The sequence below is a fragment of the Cetorhinus maximus genome, chromosome 8 (genome assembly GCF_964194155.1).
Source record: "Cetorhinus maximus chromosome 8, sCetMax3.hap1.1, whole genome shotgun sequence".
In the NCBI taxonomy this organism is placed as follows: Eukaryota; Metazoa; Chordata; class Chondrichthyes; order Lamniformes; family Cetorhinidae; genus Cetorhinus; species Cetorhinus maximus.
The window spans coordinates 70,424,798-70,441,512 of NC_135886.1; the positions used below are offsets into that span (position 1 = coordinate 70,424,798).

The window sequence follows — 16,715 nt, forward strand, 5'->3', positions numbered from 1 at the left end:
TTGAAAGTCTTTGACAGATATTTTAAACTCAAAGTTGTAGAGAGCACAGACCCTAAAGGCTAGAAGACTAAAAGAAAGTCTAGCACTCCCACAATAAAGCACTGAGGGCAACAGAAGACCCCAGAGCGAGGACAACAAAAAACACCAGAGTGAGGACGCCAGAAGGCCTCAGAGTGAGGGAGACAATATTCAAGTAAACCACAAGATCGTTGCTGACCATGTCAGTGCAATGAAATGCACAAGCCAAAGAGTTTAGTGCAGAAGAAAGAAGTGGCTGAGATGGAGCTGAAAATCTTAAAAATAGAGCATTTTGAAACAAAGCTGTTCTATAGGAAAATGTTTGCATCAGAGCTGAACTGGAAAATTTGAAGCATAAGATTCAAGCTGAGTATATACCTTTGAAAATGCAAGATAAGCTGAAGTCTTCAATGAACCAGGCTTTTCGAAATCTGAACAAACAAATTTCAGAGACAACACAAAGATATCATGAGGAAATAATGACTTTCAATTCCACAGTTGGCAAGTCAAAGCAAGAGTTACTACACAGACTGCCTTAAAGGGGAAACAACATTTAAAGTGGTAACTACAAGAAAAAACAAATGGCCATAGACAGCAAATTAGAAGAGCCAGACACATTTTTGCTATGGAAAGGGTTAAACACGGCCAAAGAATGGGAGTCTTGGAGAAGACAATGTTTAGTTTATAGGACAATTGGAGTTGGGAAACCTCAACTAGATATACAGCTAGGCAAAAAAGGCAGGCAGAAAAGGCACGCAAAGAAGCTGTGACCCTGAAAGACTTCTTGGAGAATCAATATGTAGCCATGGAAAAACATGAGTGGCTAAAAAGGATGTTGAACATTACTTTAGGAAAAGCTGCATTGGAACTATCAGTAGCAACAAAATGATGCACGGAAGCCCAGAGTGAGTTGGTAAGAGGTCAACAAGAAAATAAACAGTTGAAAGAACAGTTGATTGTTGTTCAAGATCAAATGCAAATGGAATACATAGCCATTTAGCAACATGAAGAAATGAAGGCTGTCTTAAACAGCAGAGTGGAAGCACAGCAAAAGAAACTCACGGACATGCTACTGAATTACAGGAAATTCAAGATGAAGCAAGTGAGCTTCACAATGAAAAGGAAAACCTGCTGAAGAGTCTCCACACACTACAAGAATCCCTCAGGACAAAGTTTATTCCTTTGGAAAATAACGTAGAGAAGTAAAATGAATTTAACATCATTCTGAACAAACGGAAGAACCAGTTGGCAGTGAAGACTCAGCAATGTTCCATTTTTCATGAGGAAGCTAAATGCTACAAGAAACAGACTTAAGAGCTGAAGAAGCAATTGAATGAAAATGAGGAGGCATTGAAAGGAAAAGCTGTAGAACTTTCCAAGCTGTGATCAGATAATGAAGCCATGAGTAGCACAATTACAGGACTGAAACAAATTAACACATCACCAGAGACAGACCTGGCCAACAGTAAAATCAAAATGAAAGACAAGGACAAAGTTATGCTGCAGACAGAGAAAGAAAAGACAGAAATAAGATCGGAAAATGTAAATCCATCACTGAAGCACAAGGAACTAGGAGAAGAAAAGGCATTGGATATCTCAGACGTACTGGAAACCACTGAGCTGAATGAAAAGATTCATAAGTTTGCAAAATGATCTGAAAATAAAACAGCAAACAAATGCTTGGCGGAAATTGTGAAACAAGTGGAAATGAAGGTTCCATTTGCGAAATGTATACGTCCAACAAGAACGTGGCAGACACCACAGAAAAAGAAAATTCGGGTCCACTCTAGGAATGAATGGAGTTCACATTCCCATCGAAAGGAGTGGAACAAACCCACAGTGTCTGAAAAAAGCAGATGAGCCGTTAATAAAGTGAAATGCAACTTGATGGAGTGCAAAAAGCGAATCAAATGGTGATAAGTAAGTACCAGAAACACAGAGTAATACTACCATTGTCAGAAGAACTGTCAATCTCAAGACTGTCTAAATTTATAAAGTCAGAGACTTGAGGGAGGGGAGAAGGGATAGCAAGTAAAAAATGCATCATAAATAGTTATACTCTGTTGGAAGGGAAGAAAGTTTTCTTTTGAGAAAAAAGGGGTATGTTCTATGATCTTGTATGTGCCTGCATGCCATTGTGATGTAAAGGTGCTTGGCAGAGCAAGAGTTAATGTGTGACTAGACAGGTCCTTTGGCTCTGCGCCACTCAGGGTCTTGCAATTTTTGTAGTTTCGCTCACCATCTTGTGGTCTAACCAAGTGTCTCTTAACTCAGGGTCTTGCGAATTTTTTGTAATGTTGCTCAACTGTCTTGTGATCGGAGTAGTTTTTTCTCTGTGCCACTTAGGGGTCTTGCAATGGACTTCTACTCACTTTGGTATATTCCTCAACTTCTCAGTCCGTAGCAAAGCTCCTTCAACTGTTCCTTCAATTTTTCTTCTTAGGTGCACATCTCTTTAGTTAGGTTTTAGCTGTTTTTAGTTTTCCATACTTGGGATACTGTTCTAGGTTCATTGTTTAAAATGCCACCTTTCTTATGTTGTCTTATGGTGCAACCGCTGAGCACCATGTTGTGTTATGGGTTTGTTTGATGTCTCAATGATGAGATCTTGAGACTTGTATGTTTAAACATGAACCATTTATTGTAAATCTTTACCATGTACAGATCCCAATAAATGGCATGCATGGTGCTGCTACCAACTGTCACCAACTGCTTTCAGAATGTTCTCGCTGAGTCTAATAACATGTGACACTATACACCATACAGTCGGCTGTGCTATTATTCAGTCACACGTTAACCCTTGCTCTGCCGAGCACCTTTACATAATAATGGCATACAGGCACATACAACATCATACAACACACATTTTCCTACATCATACTCCATTTGCCAGATCTCTGCCCACTCACCTAATCTATCTATATCATTTTGTGGCCTCCTGTTGTCTCTTCACAACTTACTTTCATACCTGTGTCATCAGCAAATTTAGCAATCATACCATCGGTCCCTTCATCCAAATCATTTACATAAATTGTGAAGAGCTGAGGCCCCAGCACTGATCCCTGTGGCATATCACTCATTACATACTGCCAATCAGAAAGTTAGCCATTTACGCATACTCTCTGTTTCTTCTTAGCTATCCATTCCAGTGTGTTACCCCCAACACCATGAGCTTTTATTTTCCACAATAACCTTTGATGATGCCTTCTGAAAATCTAAGTACAGTACATCCACTGATTCCCCTTCATCCACAGCATCTGCTACTTCTTCAAAGAACTTAAACAAATTGGTTAAACATGACTCCCCTTTCACAAAACCATATTGACTCTGCCCGATTTTCTTGAATTTATCTAAGTGCCCTGTTATAATGTCTTAAAAAATAGTTTCTAACATTTTCCCTATGACAGATTTAAACTAACTGGCCTAAAGTTTCAGTCTTTCTGTTTCCCTCCCTTTTTGAATAAAGGAGTTACATTAGCTGTTTTCCAATCTAATGGAAAAGCTTCCCCGAATCTAGTGATTTTTGAAAAATTAGAACCACTGCATCAACTATTTCATTGGCACTTCTTTTAAGACCCTAGGATGAAATCCATCAGGACCTGGGTACTTGTCAGCCTGCAGTTCCAACAATCTGTTAAGTACCACTGCCCTGGTGATTGTAATTTTCTTGAGCTCCTCCCTCCCTTCCAATTCCTAATTTACAGCTATTTCTGGAATGTTACTTATATCTTCTATAGTGAAGACCGATGCAAAATACCTATTCAATTCATCGGCCATCTCCTTATTTTCCATTATTAATTCCCCAGACTTACTTTCTATAGGACCATTGCTCACTTTGAGCAATGTTCACTTTGAACTCTTTTCTTTTTAAAATATCTATCAAAACTCTTACCATGTGTCTATATATTTCTAACTAGCTTTCTCTCGAATTTTAATTTTTCCCTCCTTATTAATCTTTTAGCCATTCTTTGCTGTTTTTTATATTCTGTCCAATCTTCTGACCTGCCACCCATCTTTGCACAATTATGTGCTTTTTCTTTAAGCTTGGTACTATCTTTAACTTTTTCAGTTAACCACAGATGGTGGATTCTCCCCTTGGAATTTTTCTTTCTCATTGTAATGCATCTTATTCTGGGTATTCTGAAATATCCCCTTAAATGACTGCCACTGGATCTCTATTGATCTATCCCTTAACCTAAATTGCCAGTTCACTTTCACCAGATCTGCTTTTATGCCTTCATAGTTGCTCTTATTTAAGTTTAAAATACTAGTCAGACCCAGTTTTCTCTCCCTCAAACTGAATATAAAATTCAATCAAATTATGATCACTGCTACCTAAGAGTGCCTTCATTATGAGTTCATTAATTATGCCTATCTTGCTACACAATACTAGGTCTAGTATAGTCTGCTCCCTGGTTGGCTCCTGAACGTGCTGATCTAAGGAATTATCCCAGAAACATTTTATGAATTTGTCATCCATGCTACCATTGCCCATCTGGTTGTTCCAGTCTACAAGTAGATTAAAATTCCCCATGATAATCACCGTACCTTTCTTTTTTGATACCCTGTCCTACCATGTGATTATTGTTAAGGGGGCTGTATACCACTCCCACAAGCGATTTCTTGCCTCTATCATTCCTCGTCTTTACTCAAACCGCTCCTATATCCTGGTTTCCCAAACTTAAGTTATCCCTCTCTATTGTGCTAATGTCATCTCTAATTAATAGAGCCACCCCTCCAACTTTCCTAGCTTCTTATCCTTCCTAAAGGTCACATACCATTTAATATTTAGGTCCCAATCTAAGCCATTCTGTAGTCCTGTCTCTGCAATGACTATTAGATCATACTTATTTATCTTTATTTGCATTATCAGTCCATCTGTTCATTTTGAATGCTACGTGTATTCAAATACAGAGCCTTAAGTTTTGTCCTTTTATTATTTTTGTAACCTCAGACTTATCTGTTGGTCTAGTCTTAGACGTGCACTCTCTGCCCCTTCCTGTCATGGTCTGTTTTTTATACCCAAATCAATATCTTCCATTTTTGCCTTGACTCTATTCACAAAGGATGGCAAAAGTTTGTAATATTCTTCTGCAAATGGCAATTAAAACTAAACCGCCCTCTCCCTGCCCCACCCCAGCAGCGCTGAGCGTTTCAGCGTGCATTTCAGACTGGCTGCCTATTAATTGGCCAGCCAGTGTGAAATAGCAGTTGTGGGCCGATCGCGGCCGGTGGCCTATTTCCCATCCACTTGCAGACCCGCCGATTGCGCGCGCCCGATGACCAAAAAATTCAGGCCCAGGTATTATTCTGGTAAATCTACACTGGACACCATACAAGGCCAATGTATTTTTCCTAAGGAGTGTTGTCCAGTACTCTGTAGTTTAACCAGAGGTTTGTATAGCTAAAGCATGATGTCTAATCCCTTGTATTCTGGTCCTCTAAATATAAAGCCACCATTCCATTAGAATTTTTGATTCACCTTTGAAGTAAACTGGTAATTGGTGACTTCCAACTATCTACAGTAAACTAAGAAGAATGTGGTGATTGCTAATACTGCTATTGCCATGTTAAATAATGGGGTAGAACTGCATCACTAACGCCCATTGTTATAAAGTTTCAACAAGGCAATGGAATATATTGCCTGCCAGTCTAATACCCCCTTATGTTGGAACTGTCTGTGCTGTGGAACCTGTCCCATTCACTTGCAAGTTGGATGGCACAGTTCTAATTGCAAGTTCCACCCAGTCTGTTTCGTGGAGTTGAAGGAGCACTCCTGCCCCATAAAATAACATGAAACTTACCTGTAACTTCCTCCTTTGGCCAGCTGTCACTTGATACTGAGCTCACAGCACACAGACCACTCAGCTCAGTCCTAAAATAGCTTTGGGACCTTATTGACATTTTCAATACTTAAATCAGCTGTGTCTCTTCTTCAGGTAGTCTCTTGGGACACCTATTCAGAGGATCCAACAAGATGGCCACAGTGATGCAGGAAGGGGCAGTTCTTCCATGCCTTTACCTCCACATTATGCCATGCAGGAGGCCTCAAAATTCAGCTTGTCAATATTATAGTCAATTAATTTCTTTTTTTGAATGCATAATCACCATTTGTAGGCAAATGCAGCAGCCAATTTGTGCATAGCAAGGTCTCATAGATGAATTGCCAGTGAATCTGTTTTTGAAGGTTGAATCCTTAGTAGGACCTTGGGAGCATTCCCCAATGGCAAACAAGTTTTTTGAATCCTTTTGAAACAATAATGTGTACTTTTGAAAAGAAAACAATGGTGAACTGTAAGTAATCTGAGTCTCATTTGTTTTTTTCTGGTCCTTTTAGTAAAGCAACAATTAATTTTCTAAACTTTCTTTTTCCTTTTTTTTCAATGGGATCCTTTATAGCTACCTAAAAATCCATCGGTCTCTCAGGCTAATGTTGCATTTGATTTCCTCATTGCTGTACCAAAATGTTAAGCGCTCAGCTTCTGACTCAGCGATGAGAATGCTACCAATGTATCAAGAATCAGTTTGGAAGAAGGAATCATGGTGTATGAGGGTTGAACTGTATAGTGAGCTTGCATTTGAAGACTGTAACGGATGGATCTCATTTGAATGCTTTGATTCTGTGATTTTCCCGATCAGTTCAACTATTCTCCACTTACTTTGCTAAAGGTTGTTTCGGTGGGTCCCCTGAAGTGGCGGTGGGAGGAGGTAGTCAGGCTGGAAAGGTTATTCAGGAATAGGATGGAGTGGAGGTGAGGGGAGGGAGGGGATGGTTGGAGGAAATTAGTTAAGTCTAAGAACAGGGAAGGGGTTGAGGGGTGGAAGAAGCCAGGGGCATTGGAGGCCTGAAGTAGCCTTCTAGGGCCAGGACAGCAAGAGCAATTCCTATATCACCCAGCTTGTAAGGGGCATTCCTGTACCTGATTTCAGACTAGTTAATATGGAGAGGGTGGAAATGTAGCGTGAGCACTCCCCACTATCTTAATTCCCATCTGCACTGTTCTCACAGGTGTGTTGCATGGGAGGATTTAAAATTCACCCTTTTGTGTCTGACATAGAAATTAAAAGGACTCACAGAAGTGTTTCCGTTGATCGTGACCTCTTCAGAAAATCGTACTTTGACTGGATTCGTCCTAAGCTGTGCTTTCTTTGCTGCACTGATAAAGGCAGATTTTGGAGACTGAAAGAGAAACAACATCACCCCAGATAACGTCACTGTTAAAGCAATATCCTAGTTGCAACCCAATACGTTGTCAATTAAACAGTGACAAGTTTTTAAAATCCTTTTGAAACAACAATGCGTACTTTTGAAAAGAAAACAATAGTGAATTGTAAGTAATCCTTCAGGTCCTTTTAGTAAAGCTACAATTAATTTTCTAAACTTTGTTTTTCCTTTTTTTTCAACCTACCCAGCCAAATTCTTTTTGTTATTGTCTGCTTTGGTAGACTCTCATCTCAATTATGATGAAAGCCCTTGATAATACAGCTATACTGCTGATGTGGGTGAGAGTCTCTTCTAGAGAGGATCACAGAGCACTGGCAGTAACACAAAATAAATCAGAGTTATTTTGCATGTGCATCTTTGATGCAGAGCCTTTGCCATTGGATGAAGAAGACCCATACAGCTGAATAATAAAGAAGCTACATTGCTGGTCTACAAAGTCATGGCAAACACTTGGCTCACTCATGGCCAGAAAATAATTGCTGTTGTAGCACTGACTCTGCTGTCTCCAGAGGAAGGAGGATGAGTGCTCACTTTGCAAACCTATCTCAGGATAGCTGTGCTGCTACAGTTCATGATGTTATCTGATGTACTCAACATAGGTGATTGGGACTGCAGTTGGCTGCAATATTTTAAGATAAATGTAGAATATAATGTTATTGGCTGGATTGCTTCATAAGTTGCAAAATCCATAGGAATTTTAGTCCCAGAAGGTTTAATGCCCATAAATGGTCGTATTTTGCTTTTCTTCTTTTTCTCAGTGGGTGTGCGTGTGGAGGGATGAAAGATTTTAACATCATATAACTTATGTTCGATATGAAATGCTCCATTTTGCATTTTGCTCACTTTGCATTCCTAACCAAATGAATATTAACATGCCTAGAAAGATTTATCTTTGATGCCGGAAAAAGAAAAAAAAAATTAATCAATTTAAAATATTAATTTGAGATTGCTGCTAAACTTCCCTGTGAATTGATTGCATGAAGTTAGAATAACACTGGTTTGGCCAATTTTTAAAATATGCACTTTAATATCAATGCATACTTGTGCAAAATGAGCTTCAACTATTAAGTGGTAATATTTTACACTTGTGCTACAATGTTCATTAAGTTGATCCCTGCCAGTGGCAGTAAGTTTATGCCTTTTGCGGCCATCAGTCTGAAAGGCCCATAAATTCTGATATTCTTAAAGGATGTTGGGAACCCACTGCTGCTATTCATCTTTTTCCCTTACATTCTTCATTCCACAATCTTTAGCCAAACAAATGGAATGAGTAACTATTAATCTCAGTTCTAAAGAACAACCTACAGCTTCCTGCAGATTTGGCAAGAAAATGCCCTTTCAATTCAGAACTGCAATGTGATTGGAATTTTAACAGACATATTATGATGTTACGATGGGAGTCCGTGAAGGACCTAAGCACTTCTCATTAGTTACCTGTGCTAGATGATTGTTTTGTTGAGAATTATGAATGTTACATTTTTGACAAAAGATACATTAAATCTTAAAAAGCTCCTGAAAAATTCAGTCTATACTGCTCTAAGGAAACATCTCCTCTGTTGACCTTGGCCCTTATTCTTTACCTCAGAGAAATTAGTTCTTAACCTCTTTCTAGTTGCTATTGCTAGCAAAATCCGAAACAGTTCCGAAAAAACCATGTAGGTGACTTTGCTAGAAGTCCTTCCTTGAAATTTCTATGTGAAATAGTAAAAGTTAACAGCAACAGTTGTATGCTTGTTCTTTCAATAGACATTCTAGCTCGTCACTCCATCCTCTTACTTTATAACTTCACACTCTAATGTACGGCTGTCTTGATCAGCAAGGGAGAAAATGTCTTCTCTTTTACAGAAAAATCTGAAATGATTTCTTTGTCAATGTATTTACAATTTGTTTACAAATTAGAAAGACAATGCTTTAATTTTCCAATTTGGAACCCACTCTTAAAATAGAAGACTTAGAAAAATAGCAGGAGAAATGACTGCTAAAATAGAAAGATCTTTATTCCCAGCTTATATGAAATAAGCCAGATGTAAACCATAACAGTAAAAGCTCGCAGAGATGCAAACTTGTTTGCCTTTATTCACCCACCAGTGCCTGGTAGTTGCTAATTATAGATTTCAGACACATATATCTCACAACCTTTAATCATTCATTACTCTACTTAATTGGGAGATATTAGGCAGGGATTTTTACTTCTGTACTAAGCATCCTGTGAGCTTCAATCCATTAAAGTGACCCATGGGCAGAAAATTATTGTGGAATGCTGTAAGTCAAAATTTTGAGAAGGTGAGAAAGCATACTGAAGAGTTAGAAGAAAAGGATGAACTTCAAAGGGTGAGAATGGATGATTAAAGGAAAAGATCAGTCAAAAAATCTATATGGTTAGTCATTAGATCGATATGTTTTATTCAAAATTAATTTTGAAATTGTTGCTATATTTGAATCCGTGAGTGTTTTGTAATGCAGGAAATAGGTTACATGTTGATGATGATAATTTGATCCCCGAATCTGACATCAGGATTGCTGCTCCTGAGGCTCTGGCCACACTTGCACCCAAATGAGCTGTCCCCATCTTAGTTTGAGCTCTGTTGGTTTACATAATTTGATGCCAGTCCAAACACGTGATGCATATGGAGCCCCATGTGAATTGGGGGCCGGAAGTCACGTGTCAGCAACTCATGAAAGGCTGCAGGCCGCCTGTGAAGAACCACCACATTTTATCCAATGTAACATCTATGAGTCAAAACCACGCCTTTCTCTGGCCTTTGGAGGGAACAAGGTTGACTTATTGTTAGTAGGAAGCACCCTGGAACCACAAAAAAAATCTTTCTGCTAGCTTCCCTTCCAAAGCCCACTCCAAATGCCATGACATTTTACTGGGCACAGAGGCCTAGGTGTTTAAAACACTCCAATACAGCCAGTCAATACAGAGTAATTTCGGTCTCCGTGCACAAAGTTCTCAAAGGCTCAGATGGATGGTAATGCATCAAATGCTTCAGACTTTCTCACTCTGCCTTAATGGGTTTCCCCACGGCAGATGCGGTGGGCCATTCAAATCCCCATTGACTTCAGCGGGACTGGAAGATCCTGTCAGCAGGAAGGGCTGGAAAATCTTGCCCTCAGTTATATTGTCCCCTAATCTTTCCATCTTTTTGAGGTTTGTTCACAGAGTCCTAAAGTGCACTGCAGTGGCTGGCTGCTCTGGGGTGTTTTAAGCACTCAGGTCTCTATGTCCAGTAAAATGGGTGTTGGGTATTGTATTATTCACCCCATATTGTTAATAATATATAGTTTTGCATCTTTCAAGTTGTGTAATTTGTTATCAGTGTTTACAATAAATTTAAGGATAAAACACAAATGACTTCCAATGCTTTATAAGCCACAGTACATTATAATTGAATGTATCTGCTAGTTCAACCTCAGATAAGGCATTTGTTACAGGATAAACAGATAATTTTCTTTCTTTTTCTATTTACTATGGAACTGAGGATAACCGCGTTGAACTCTATTGAAGGATATTCTGCTTTCAAGGAACAATGAGGCAGATAGACTTTCCTTGCACTCCAACAAAACAGCAGTTTAATTAGTAAATGCCTAATTCATTAGAAATAAACTACATTTCAATGAGCAGATTACTTATTTCAAATTCCAGGCTTGACATCTTGAATGGCTAGATCACCATGATAAGACCAGTATGATGGAAAAAATAATGTGGCGGGCAGGATTTACACCAAACATGTCAGAAAATAATGGAAAGGGCAGAATGCAAGCTGATTAGTGACTCATTCCCTTGGCTATACCAATGCATGGGAAGACCCAATACCGGGACACACCTAGCCAGCTTGTAAGTAATTCTGTCCCATGCAGTCATTTATTGAATTCTTCAAGTCAATTATTCAAATCCCTTTTTACATCAGACACTTGTTTATTTGACATTAATAAAATATCTTATAATGAAGAGTTTGTACTGAGGTGTTCCCATCAGCTTCCATTGATACTGTCAATCACAGTTTCTCCATCTTTTCCTGTCTTGCTTTCTTTCTACCTTTCATGTCTTTCTTCTTTGCCTGAGTACTTATGTATTTTTATAAAACATAGGCCCTATTTTAACTCAACACAGGAGGTGGAAAGGCTGTGGATGAGATAGGTATAAACCATTCCTATCTCAGGAGCACAAGGCTCGAGAGATTTTAACTCCTGTGCCAGTTTGATGTGTTTCCTTTCAATTTGGCACAGACATAGGATCACAATGCAAACAGTTTTAAGGTGAAAACGTTGAAGTTTAATGCAGCCACCAAAATGACTGTACAAAGCAAAGAACCAAGATGGCCATGCCAACAAGGGAGCCCAAGGCTCCCAGCCTCCAGAGGGTGATACCTACAGTGGCACTGGGCCACATCAACCTCTCCCTTCAGACTCCTGCCCAAATCCAGTGGAGAGTGGCAGCTGGGGTCAATAGGCAGAAAGAACACATCGGTACTAGAAGGCCACCACTGGGGTCTGAAAGAGCAGTCCCCAGCACTTGGGTAAGTGGCTGGGCAGGGTGTTGTGGGGGGAGGGGGCAGTGTAACAAGGTTGGGGGATGGGGAAGAATCCAGGGCAGGGAACCCCAAAACCACCCGTGTGGGGTTTGGAGACGCACTGCTGGTCATCCTAGTCAGACAAGGAAAAGAGCAAGAAAAGGAAAATCACTTACCTTAGGATCTTTTGGCTCTCGCTTCTATTTCTGCTGGGTTGGCCTGGTGGGAAGCCACAGTGCAGATCTCTGTTTAAAGTTGCAGTCAGGCTCTAATTAAAATATCGCAGTGTGATCTGCATATATAAAGAAGGACCCTGCTGGCTTCTAATGTATGTACTACTTGCTTGCTCAGAAGAGCAGGTTAAATTAATCATCTGAAGCTTGGAGGGTAAGCAAAGCATCTGCTAAACTGGCAGAGTTAAAATTGATCCTATCATTGAACACCTACTCCAATTCAGCAGGGTTATTGCAGGGTTCCTTCGTTTTTTAATTCAGCTATTGCCATGTTGTTGTACACATATATGTGCAGTCTGACCTTCATGTGATTCCAGACTCACAGCAATGTGGCTGATTTTTATCTGTCCTCTGAAATGGTCCAGCAAGGCACTCAGTTGTATCAAATCACAGAAAAGTCGAATGAGAGCAAAACCAGATGGGTCACCCAATGTCGAACTAGGCACCGGAAATGACACAGGCACACCCTACCCAATCAATGCTGCAAAGTGCTCCTCACTAACATCTGGGAACCTATGCCAAAATTAGAGTGTTGTCCCAAAGAATAGTCAAACAACAATCTGACATAGTCATACTCACTGTATCATACCTTGGAGCCAATATCCCAGATCCCAATATCACCATCCCTGGGTATGTCTGGACCCACCTGTGGTGGCAGCACAGTGGTATACAGTCAGGAGGGAGTGATCCTGGAAGTCCTCAACACTGACTCCTGATCCCTTGAAGTTTCATGATGTTAGGTCAAACATGGGAAGGAAACCTCCATCTGATTACCACCTACCACCCTCCCTTCACTGATGAATCAGTGCTCCACCATGTTGAACACCACTTGGAAGAAGCACTTAGGGTAACAAGGGCACAGAATGTACACTGGTCGAGGGATGGCAATGTCCATCACAAAGAGTGGCTTGGTAGTACCATTACTGATCTATTGGCTGAGTCCAGAAGAACAGATTGGTCGGTCTCTCACTACCTCCTGCAAGCCCAAATGGGAAAAACCTTGAATTTGCCCTTTCCAATCTACCTGTTGCATATGTATCTACCCATGATAGTACTGGTAGGAGTCACCACTGCACAGTCCTTGTGGGTGTTTGCCTTCACACTGAGGACACCCTCCATTGTGTTTTGTAGCTCTACTACCATGATAAATGGGACAGATTCAGAACAGATCCAGGAGCTCAAAACTGGGCATCCATGAAGCACTGTGGGCCATCATCATCTGCAGAAATGTATTCAACTCCAATCTGTAACCTCATGGCCCTGGTGTACACTTACCATCAAGCCAGGGAACCAATCCAGGCTCAATGAGGAATGCAGGAGAGCATGCCAGCAGCAGCACCAGGCATACTGAAAAATGAGATGCCAGCCACGCGCATGCTAATCAGCAGAAGTAGCATGCCTTAAACAGAGCTAAGTGATCCCACAACCAACGGATAAGATCAAAGCTCTGCAGTTTGCCACATCAAGTTGTGAATGGCAGTGGACAACTAAACAACTAATTGGAGGAGGACGCTCCACAAACATCCCTATCCTTAATGATGGGGGGAGCACATGAACACAAAGAGAAGGCCGTTGCATTTGTAACCATCTTCAGTCATAAGTGATGCCTGACAACACCCGGCTGTAGTTCTGAAAACTTATACTCCCGAACTAGCAGCGTTCCTTGCCAACCTGTTTCAGTACAGCTAAAACACTAGCACCTATTCAATAATGTGGAAAATTGCCTAGTCCACAAATAGCAGGACAAATTCAATGTGGCCAATTACAGCCCCATCAATCTACTCTCAAACATCAGCAAAGAGATGGAGGGTGTTGATGATAATGCTATCAATCAGCACTTACTCAGAAATAATCTGCTTACCAATCCTCAGTTAGGGTTATGCTAAGACCACTTGCTTTCAGACCACATTACAGCCTTGGTCCTAACATGGACAAAAGAGCTGAATTCCACAGGTAAAGTGAGAAGGCAACATTGACCGGGCGTAGCACCAAGCAACCTTAATAAAATTGAAGTCAATGGGAATCAGGGGACAAACTCTCCACTGATTGGAGTCATACCTAGCTCAAATGAAGATAGCTATGGTTATCGGAAGCCAATCATCCCAGCTCGAGGACATCACTGGAGGAGTTTCTCAGGGCAGTGTCCTAGGCCTAAGCATCTTCAGCTGCTTCATCAATGACCTTCCCTCCAATGTTTGCTGATGATTGCACAGTGTTCAGAGCCATTCATAACTCCTCAGTTAATGAAGCAGTCTGTGCCTTAATGCAGCTAGGTCTAGATAATAATCAGGCTTGGACTGATAAGTGGCAAGCAACATTTGTGCCACACAAATGCCAGGCAATGACCACCTTCAACGAGAGAGATCTCTCCTGGATGTGTAATGGTATTATTACCACTGAATCCCCCACCTTTAAAATCCTTAGGGTTATCATTGAGCAGAAGTTTTACTTGACCAGCCATATATGTGGCTACAAGAACAGGTAAGAGGCTGGGAATTCTATGACTAGTAACTCACCTCCAGGCACTCCAAAAGCTGTCCACCATCTACAAGGTGGACGTCAGGAGTGTGACAGAATATTCTCCACTTGCCTGAATGAGTTCAGCTCCAAAAAAACTTAAGGAGCTCAACATTATCCAGAACAAAGCAGCCCGCTTGATCAGCACCCCATCCACCACCTTAAACATTCACTTCCTCCTCTACCAATTTGCTGTGGCAGCAGTGTGTACCATCTATAGGATGCACTGCAGCAACTTGCCAGGGCTCCTTCGACAGCACCTTCCAAACCCACTATCTCTACCACCTAGAAGAACAAGGCAGCAGACGCATTGGAACACCACTAACTGCAAGTTTACCTCCAAGTCACACACTATCTTGATTTGGAGTTATATCGCTGTTCCTTCACCATTGCTGGGGCAAAACCCTAGAATTCCCTTCCTAACAGCATGGTGATTGCACCTGTACTACATGGACTGCAGTGGTTCAAGAAGGCAGCTCACTACCGCCTTCTCAAGGGCAATAAATGCTGGCTTTGCCAACAACGCTCACATCCCACGAATGAATATATAAAAAAACACATGAATAAATTAGTTTTATTTGGCTGCCATTGTGATTTTTGGCTTGGTGAATATTTACAGGATAGATTTAAAATTTATGCCTGAGTGGCAGTAGAAAAATCAAACACTCAAGTAACCGACCTGAATCATTACTAAACAAAGTGCATATAATAATGAAAATTGGGGCTCGATTTTCCCAGTCCTAATCAGGTCAGGATGGAGGGGGGCCAGTAAAAATATGGCTGTGACCTGACTCAGCCAGATGTCCCACCTTTGTTTCCACCCTCCCCGATTTTCCCAAGGGCAGGGGAAAGTGCAGGTTTCGGAACTTGCTCTCACCTTTCGACGCTGTTGTGGGCTTATTAAAAGCCCATCTCCCACAACTTGTTGAATTTTCCAAGAGGGGGTCAGAGTTTAACAGCTGTTTGTGTCAGACCAGCTGCATAGTGGCGAGGACCATGTCTGGAGCAAGCCATGGAGGCAGGAAGAGTGTAACAAGGTAAGTAAAAATGCTTTTTAAAGTTTAAAAGGCTTAACCCTGAGGTCACAGGTCAAAGAGTGCATAAAAAATAAAGCCAAATAAAACTCTTTTATTCATATGTTTTTTTATATATATTTATTCATGGGATGTGAGCGTTGCTGGCAAGGCCACCATTTATTGCCCTTGAGAAGGTGGCGGTGAGCCGCCTTCTTGAACCACTGCAGTCCATGTGGTGTAGTGCAACTACCGTGCTGTTAGGAAGGAAATTCCAGGATTTTGTCCCAGCAGTGGTGAAGGACAGTGATACAGTTCCAAATCAAGATGGCATTAAGAACATTGCCAGTTCAGGGAGTCAGCGCTCTGCTTGCTTCGTGGGTATCGGAGCACAGCAGTTTGGACTCTCAACTGAGTACCAGGAAGGCTGCAGTAGGAAATGGACACTGCATCCTCAGAAACTGAGGCCATTGGAGATGAGGAGTAGTTGTCTGCACAGGAAGGGCTGAGCACCAGGCATCAGGAGGCCAGAGAAGAGGGACACCCTGCATGAAGGAGAAGGAAACACCATCTGAGCACATGATCTACAGGCAATGATAAAGAGATTTGGAGATGACTGAGAACCAGTGCTAAAGGAGACTGTGACTCTCTGGGCAGATAGTCATAGATATCCGTGTCATTGTTAGTGCGGAGTTCTTCAGCATCTCACAGGTGGCTGCACGCCAGTACATATCCTAGAGGGCAGATGCCCTCTTCACCGATGCTGGGCAACACCTAGGTATCACAACTGATGGTGGAATTGCTGGCTCACAGGGCACTGAGTCTAGTGTCTTGTGTGGTGAGTTGGTGCCCTGCAATACCCTCCTGCAAAGGTCTCTGTCTTCTGTGCTCTCCATAACATGGGCCCCCAGAGATCTATGGACTTTGAGGATGATGATGCCCTGAAAAGGGTCAGTTCATTAGGGGAGAAACAGTAGGTAAGAGAGGAGGAGGAATTGGAATTGGCAAAGGGAGATGATGCTGAACAGAAAGGTGTCTCTGCTGCATGGTGAGGTGGCTTCCTCTTGCCACCCTCTGGGAAGAGGTCCTCCCTCCTCTCTCTCAGGGGTGCTGGTCCTCTGACTTCCTTGTGCCATCTTGGGTCTCTGTGGTACAGTGGCTGGCTTTGGCACAAACCCTCTCCCTCAGGACA

General features: G+C 41.4%; 1 protein-coding gene and 1 long non-coding RNA gene across 2 annotated transcripts in view; one reads left to right on the forward strand and one right to left on the reverse strand.

Annotated features, from left to right (window-relative positions):
* LOC144683710 (uncharacterized) overlaps positions 1-16,715 on the forward strand; it is a 272,653-nt gene that overhangs the window by 138,806 nt on the left and 117,132 nt on the right. The gene's annotated exons all lie outside the window — the stretch shown is intronic.
* frmpd3 (FERM and PDZ domain containing 3) overlaps positions 1-16,715 on the reverse strand; it is a 235,935-nt gene that overhangs the window by 122,058 nt on the left and 97,162 nt on the right. Inside the window, exon 4 of the mRNA XM_078547754.1 lies at positions 7,094-7,198. Within this exon, the coding sequence (XP_078403880.1) occupies positions 7,094-7,198 (105 nt within the window). The remainder of the gene's footprint in view (positions 1-7,093; positions 7,199-16,715) is intronic.